The sequence below is a fragment of the Solanum pennellii genome, chromosome 5 (genome assembly GCF_001406875.1).
Source record: "Solanum pennellii chromosome 5, SPENNV200".
Taxonomy (NCBI): domain Eukaryota; kingdom Viridiplantae; phylum Streptophyta; class Magnoliopsida; order Solanales; family Solanaceae; genus Solanum; species Solanum pennellii.
Window position 1 is genome coordinate 27,828,173 of NC_028641.1, and position 8,611 is coordinate 27,836,783.

The following is an 8,611-nucleotide window of genomic DNA, read 5'->3' on the forward strand; positions in this document are numbered from 1 at the left end:
TATTAGGGAAAAGGCTCAAATATGCGATTGAACTTTCAGAAAAGGCTCATTTATGTCATCAATTAAAAGTTTGGCTCATTTATGCCATCACTGTTAAAGTAAAGGCTCATTCATGCCATTATTTTTAACAATGGTTTTGCAAAACCATTTTGACACGTGGCCAATTATAATTCGGCCACGTCATCAATTTTATAAATTGAAAAAATTAAAAAGAATTAATTCGATTTTTAATAAGAATTTTAATTTTTTTATTTAAAAAATTGATGAGGTGACAGAATTATAATTGGGTCACATCATCAATTTTTTAAATAAATTTTTTTAAAAAAATTTAATTCAATTTTTTTTAGAATTATGATTTTTTAAAGTAAAAAATTGATGACAGGGCCGAATGACAATTGGTCGCGTGTCAAAAATGGTTTTGCGAAATCACTGTTAAAAAATAATGGCATGAATGAGCCTTTTCTTGAACGGTAATGTCATAAATGAGTCAAACTTTTAACGAATTACATAAATGAGCCTTTTCTGAAAGTTCGATGGCATATTTGAATCTTTTCCCTTTTTATTATTTTGTGAATTAGGTTTCAAACCCAATTATGAATACTTCTTGAAATGTAGTTTTGTTTTGTTAATATGTACATGACTATTATTCTTGTAAAAGCTACTATGCATGAGACTTTACATGTTTTTTGTAATCCCAAGATTTAAGCAAATTAGATTAGCATAATTTTACATGTTTCAATTTATATTGGTAAAAAATTGCATGTTTTGAACACATGATCCCAAAATTCAATAAGCATGACTAATTTCAGCATTTCAGAAATTAAGTAAAATAATAATTGTAACTAGTATTGATTTATTTCAGAAATCAGTTTATATAATATGCAAGTTATAATAATGGTAATTAGTATTTTAAGAATGAGACCTCCCATTCTCATTCTAGAAGGAAGAATATATATACATGAGACTGAATCTCCTACACCTAAAATAGTTCCTAAGCATATTCTGAGGATATCTTATTCCTATAATATATCATATAATATCTCATAGAATATTTCTCATTAAATTATATACAACAATATAGTTACTATATTTACACAAACCTTTGTTTAATACCCCCCCCCCCCTTAAGTTGGTGCGTAAAGATTTTGAATGCCCAACTTGCAAAGAAGGTAGTGAAATTGATGCTTTCTTAATGCTTTTGTGAAAATATCAGCAGCTGCACTTTAGAGGAAACATATGTTTGATGAATCTTGCCCTTCTTTATACCATCTCAGAGAAAATGAAAATTTATTTCTATATGTTTCATCCTTTCATGTACTGGATTCTTTGCTATATGTAGTATTGACTGACTATCACAATATAGTCTTATTGTAGTAGTATGTGTCACCCCTAGACTGGACAAACTTTCCTTTAGCCACTTGAATTCACAAGTTGTTGTGCCCATAGATCTATAATCAGCTTCTGCAGACGACATGGACACCGTTTGTTGCTTCTTAGTGTTCCAAGATATTGGTGAATTGCCTAAGAAAAAACCCCCACCAGTGAGGGTCGTTGTGGTAAAAGACAACCTGCGCAATCTGAATAAAACCATCCATTATCTGTAAATTACATGCACTACACAATAAGATACCTTGTCAAGGTTTTCCTTTTAAAAATCGAACGACTCATAGTGTTGCTTCCCAATGTTCTTCTTGTGGGAAATGCATAAATTGGGATAGTACATGCACACAATAGGAGACCTCTGGTCTAGTGAAGCACAAATATACGAGACGACCTACTAATCATCGATACCTCTCTAGATAAACAAGTGGACTTCCCTCCGCTAAGACAAACTTGTGGTTTGACTCCGTAGCAACATTTGCAGGTTTCACTCCTTGTAATCCAACTTTAGAAATAATATCCAAAGCATTCTTATGTTTACATAGGAAAATGACTTATGAATTTCTCGCAACTTCAATGCAAAAAAAAATACTTCAACGCGCCTAAATCTTTCATGTGAAAACAATAACTCAAATAACTCTTGAATTTTTGGATGGCACAATGATCATTTCCAAAAATTTTCAATTCATCCACATAAACAAGAACATTAAGTTGTATATCATTCTTCTGTTTAGTTAACAATGAGTAGTCAGAATAGGATTGCATGAAACCATACTCCTTCAAGGAAGTTGATAAGTTTGCGAACTAACATCTTGGGATCCATACAGTGATTTTTGCAGACTACAAGCCATATCAGGATATTGTACTTTGAATCCTGGAGGCATTTTCATGTAAAATTCTTCTTGGAGGTATCCATGAAGAAAAGCATTATGAACATCCATTGGATGCAACTCCCATTGCTTTGCTGCATCTAAAAATGTTCACAATGTAACATTTTTTGCAACTGGAGCAAATGTATGATTATAGTAAATTCCCTCTTTTTGATGGTTGCCATATATATTAGTCGTGCTTTGTGTCTCTCCACGGAACAATCATAATGATATTTTATTTTATGAATCCACTATTGGGTAAGGCGTACCTGAGATATGCATTGTAGCAGATGAACTAGTGGAAGGACTCAATTTTCGGATGATATTAGTAACATAATCGCATAGGCGAGTAGGCTGTTGTTTTATTCGATGTCCACGACCCAATTGAGGTTCATTATTTTGTTCTTCGATTCCCTTTACCTCTTGGATCAAAATAGCATAAACTCTGCTTAGATTCGGCAATGGATCAACAACAGCATATTGTTTCTAACAGTCCCATAGAGCGTGTCATCCAGTCCCATAAGGAATTGATGCACTTTTTCTTCCTCCCTTCACTTTTCTAACTGTGATCTTATGTTACACTTGCATCCTTCACATGTACACGTAGGAATTTGTTCATAATTTTGTAGTTCATCCCATATAGCCTTCATCCTTCCATAGTATTTTATAATTTCCATACCACACTGCTTACTATCTGCCAAATCATATTTTAACTATTGAATCCAAGTTCCATTGGCAACTGAAAACCGTTCTGTAATTTTTGTCCAGGTATCTGTTGCATTCTCCATATATGATATTGTTGAACGCATAGTCGGGTCGATGGTATTTCGATTCCATGATACTATGATGGACTAAACTGTCCACCAGTCCTCCAACTCAGAAGAACCTTCTATCAGTTGTGTGATTGTTCCGTCAACAAATCCCCATTTCCTTCGTGCACGCAATGAGGTACGCATTGCACAAGCCCATTCTTCATGATTTTCTCCTCGTAGTTGTACTTGCGTGATCATGTTTCCCGGTTTGTCGTTTGAATTCAAATCATAAGGTGAGATTTTATTTTTGGTTGGTTCATTTCTTAGTGGTTCTTCATCCCCTGCCATGGCTCCGATGCCATATAAAAACAATGATTGGTGTTTTATGAATCTGACCTCCCATTCTCATTCTAGAAAGAAGAATATGTATACATGAGATTGAATCTCCTTCACCTAAGATAGTTCCTAAGGATATGTTGGGATTTAGCAAGTGTGAATGGGAAAAGAAAAGAGAGAATATGAAAAGTGAGGGAACTACTTTGGAGGGAAAATGAAAAGTCATTTGCAAAGTGCAAATGAAAAGTCATTTCTCCCATATCGGCAAAAGAAAGGGAAATTGTTGTCCTTATAGAAGGAAACACTTCCATTACTTCTTAAAGAGCTAAAAAGAAGATGCCCCCTCGCGCCGTCGTCGTCGCTCGCTCGGCTCCGGCTTCGGCTTCGGCAAATGATTTGATTGATGAATTTTTTGGACAAAAATTTATTTAATCAGTTTCTGTTAAATCAAATAAATCCTGTTAAAATTATCTCTTATAAATTTGCGGGTAACGGTAACATTCCAAAAAGTTGTTACTCTTTCCGAAAAGTCGTTACTTTTGGAAAAGTCGTTACTTTCCAAAAAATCGTTATTTTCCTAACAGACACAATTTTCTGAAAAGTTGTTATTTTTTCCAAAAGACACAACTTTCTGGATAAAATGGGTCTGAACAGATTTCACTGAACAGACACATTCCTTGCTGAAAATGGCTATAAAAGGAAGTCAATTTTCGATTTTTTAAAATACTGAAATATTTTTCCTTCTCTGCATTTATTTTTTCTCTCAAATAAAATCAAAGTGTAGATCGACTGAGTTTGTGTGACTTGTTGCTGTTCTTAAGTTCGTTGTAGTTAAAGAAGTTTGAGGTACCGCTATTTCTTTAACAAGTTTAATCCGTTTTATCTTGGGAGAAATTAATCCATAACCTTGGGTACAGTGACCGGATTAAATTTCTTAAGGACACACAGTAGTTTCTGTGGACTCGATTAATTCTTGTATTTTATGTATTTTCTGCTTCATCTTATCTGTTTCTGTTCATTGGTTAACCTTATAAATACAGGTTACTATAAGAATAACAGGATATTATGAGAATATCTTATTCCTATAATATATCATATAATATCTCACAGAATATTTCTCACAAAATTAGATACGCAATCTGTCGTTACTTTATTTACACAGATCATTGCTTAATACAAGTTTTTTCTAATATCATGTTTTGAGAAAAGGTTTAGTATGATTTGACATGTTTCAATCTATTTAAATAAAAAAATGCTAGTTTTAAACATGATCGCAAAATTTAGTAAATTTTAGCATGACTAGTTCCAGCATTTTAGAACTTTAGTAATACAGTAATTTGAACTTTATCATGCTTCATTTTCAGACATCAGCTTATCTCTGTTATGATCAAATATAAATATAGTATCAGACAAAGATTTCCAATAATAGAAATACTAAAACTATTTTGTCATCATAGGATAAAGGGTCTCTGTTAGACCCGCAAACTACTTGATCTAACCACGTGCAGACATGTCAAGGACTTTGGCATTGGTCTTGACATGGATGATGGCAAAACAGTGCAACACAAGTTCAAGTGCTTGGGTGTTGGCAAGGCAGCTTGAACGTGCATGGCTTACGTGCGGGCTAAGGGCGTTTGCAAGACAGCATGTTGGCTTTATGAAGCAAGGCTGTGAAGACTTGGCAATGTCAGGGACAAAGGCAGTTCACCCGAAATGGCTGAAATAAAACTAAGTGTGGAAGACAGCTAAAATATTCTAAGTGTTGGAAGCTGGCAGAATTATTCTAAGTGTTGGAATGAAGCCTGAAATATTCTAAGTGTTAGAATATTAGTATTTCGTGTAGATAAGAATGTAATTTGAATTAGATTCTATCTGTTGGAAATATAGCTGTTGGAAAGTTAGTTTTGAACACTGTGATGACATGTGTTGGACAGGTGTCATTTGTAACCGCCGCATGTAACTGCCATTGTGCAGAATTTTGATTTAAGGTGGAAATTCGTCTAAGGCATGGACAGAGGGGTGTTTCTCTAGCCTTAGACTGATTTGTGAAGCCTTCCTTTGTATTAATTAAAGATTAATAAAGGTTGGGACTTATTCCTGTAAACTCTGCTGGTTGTTTGACATTGCTGTTTTAAGTATTTCTATACTTAGTCAATTTCCGTGGGTGTAAGTAGGTTGAAGTATTACAGACGCTGTAAGACTGCCTAGAGTGGTGTGCGATAAAAATAAATCGACCCTCTTTTAATTGGTATCAGAGCAAGGTTAAACAATGGTGAAAAACGCAGAATTGTGGGACTTGGCACGCAAAATTGAATCCTTCGTCGGGTTTACTGATGACATTTTGGAAGACCCTACGTTTGTGGATTTATTCTCACAAATCATTGAGTTGAGAGCGGACGCTGAGAAAGTTCAGGGAGAAATTGTTGGGTATCGACAAAATGTTGATAACCACATCATTGAAATCTTGAACTTTCGTACCACAACTACGCAGAAACTGGAGGGACTGCAGAAGGAAAATGAGAACCTTCGTGCAGAGCTCGTTGTCTTGTGTCGGGCTGTGGCTACGTTGAGTTCAACTCGGGTTGAATCATCTAAGGTTAAGATTCCAGAACCTAAAGCCTTTAGTGGCGCAAGGAGTGCTAAAGAACTTGAAAATTTTATATAGTACATGGAACAGTACTTTACTGCAACAAGGGTGCCAGACGCTGATAAGTTGAATATTACCGCAATGTATTTGTCGGGTGATGCAAAACTTTGGTGGAGGACTCGAAATGCAGACAACGTGAGTGCTGGTCGTCCTAGAATTGATACATGGGATAAGCTTATAAAAGAAATGCGCGACCAATTTCTTCCTAGCAATGCATCTTGGCTTGCAAGGGATAAATTGAAAAGGTTAAGTCAGACGGGTTCAGTGAGGGAATATATAAAAGAATTTACCTCTGTGATGTTAGACATACAAAATATGTCTGATGAGGACAAACTTCACAATTTCATTTCGGGCATGCAAGGCTGGGCTCAAAACGAATTACGAAGGCAGAATGTTAAAGATCTGCCTGGGGCAATTGCTGCTGCTGATTCGTTGGTGGATTTCCGGACGACTCGTCCTTCGACAGACGTCCCCTCCACTTCAAAAACTAAGAAAAAGAGTGAGAAGAAAGGGGAATGGAGAAAGGATAGTCGTAAAGAAAATACAAATGATAAGGGAAAGGGACAAATGAGGGATGGGAAAGACAGACCAAAGAATAAAGATGGAAATTCTAAGGGCTGTTGGACTTGTGGTGGTCCTCATTTGGCCAAATCTTGTCCAAACCGGGAAAAGGTGAATGCTATGCTTGCTGGAAATATGAGTCAAAGGGAGGAGGACGAAGAGATTGTGGCTGCAATGGAAAATCCATTGGGATTGTCTTTTAATCACATTATGGGGATTAACAATGTTGGGGAAATCTCCAGCACTTCGAATCCTCATGCTTCCTTGATTCATATAGAAATGAAAGTAAAAGAACAACGTGTGATGGCAATGGTTGATACAGGGGCCACACATACGTTTGTAGATGTGAAGGTTGCTACAAAATTGGGGCTGAAGTTGTCTAAAAGCCCTTCCTACGTCAAAACAGTCAACGCTAAGGCACAAGCCATTGTGGGCATGGCTTATGGGGTGTCTATGTCGACTGGAAGTTGGGTGGGAAAACATAACTTGACGGTGATGCCGCTTGGTGACTTTGAAATCATACTTTGGATTGATTTCCTAAGGAAATTCCAGTTTGTTCCGTTTCCTCACTTAGATGGAGTGAGGGTCATGAATGGGAGCAATGCTGGCTTTCTCCAAGGTGTTCATCCGTTTGGGAACATTAATGAAGTTGCAAAGAAGAAAGACAAGGGTATGTTGTTGTCTGCTATGTCAATCGAGAAAGGGCTGAAGAAAGGTGAAGACACTATACTTGCTGCCTTGGTCGAAGTAAAACCTGATGTGAAGATGGAAGTGCCTGATTGTGTTGGTGAATTGCCTAAACAGTATGCTGATGTTATGCCGCCTGAATTACCAAAGAAGTTACCACTAAGGAGAGATATAGATCATAAGATTGAGTTGCTGCCTGGTACGGTTGCTCCTGCACAGGCTCCTTATCGTATGGCTCCTAAGGAATTGGTTGAATTACGCAAACAATTGAATGAATTGCTAGATGCTGGATTGATTCAGCCGTCTAAGGCTCCGTATGGTGCTCCTGTTCTATTCCAAAAGAAACAGGACGGGACAATGAGAATGTGTGTGGACTACCGGGCGCTGAAGAAGGCAACTATAAAGAACAAGTATCCGGTTCCGTTGGTGCAAGACTTGATGGATAGGTTAAGCAAGTCATGCTGGTTCACAAAACTTTATTTGAGGGCAGGTTATTGGCAGGTTAGGATAGCAGAGGGTGATGAACCAAAAACTACATGTATAACTAGATATGGTTCTTATGAATTCCTTGTAATGCCGTTTGGGCTGACTAATGCCCCGGCAACGTTTTGCAACTTAATGAACAATGTACTGTTTGACTATCTTGATGACTTCGTTGTTGTTTACTTAGATGATATTGTCATATATAGTCGAACATTGGAAGAACATGTTAATCACCTAAGTCTGGTTTTGTCTCAATTGAGGAAATACACGCTTTATGTCAAGATGGAAAAGTGTGAATTCGCTCAACGAGAGATAAAGTTCTTGGGGCATCTTGTTAGTAAAAACCAAGTTCGAATGGATCCTAAGAAAGTGCAGGCCATTGTTGATTGGCAGGCACCTCGTCATGTGAGGGATTTGAGGTAGTTTCTTGGCTTGGCTAACTATTACCGAAAGTTTATTGCTGGTTACTCAAAGAAGACAGTGTCTTTGACAGATTTGTTGAAGAAAGATGCAAAGTGGGTTTGGTCTGAACGGTGTGAAGAAGCATTTCAGAATTTGAAGGATGCGATCGCATCTGAACCTATACTCAAATTGCCTGATTTTGAGTTACCGTTTGAAGTGCACACTGATGCGTCAGACAAGGCAATTGGTGGCGTATTAGTGCAGGAAGGTCATCCAGTAGCCTTTGAAAGCAGAAAGTTGAATGATGCTGAACAAAGATACTCAGCACATGAGAAAGAAATGGTTGCGGTAGTACACTGTTTGCAGGTTTGGAGAGTTTATCTCTTGGGCACTCGATTTGTGGTGAGAACTGATAATGTAGCAAATACATTTTTCAAGACACAGAAAAAGTTGAGTCCTAAACAAGCACGGTGGCAAGAATTCCTGGCAGAATA

General features: G+C 37.0%; 1 protein-coding gene across 1 annotated transcript in view; it reads left to right on the plus strand.

Moving 5' to 3' along the window:
* The first annotated feature begins 6,005 nt into the window (after positions 1-6,005).
* The window catches only part of LOC107019405, a 3,198-nt gene continuing 592 nt past the window's right edge, over positions 6,006-8,611 (plus strand). The window contains exons 1-2 of the mRNA XM_015219915.1: positions 6,006-8,120; positions 8,169-8,603. Coding sequence (XP_015075401.1) covers positions 6,006-8,120; positions 8,169-8,603 — 2,550 coding nt within the window. The remainder of the gene's footprint in view (positions 8,121-8,168; positions 8,604-8,611) is intronic.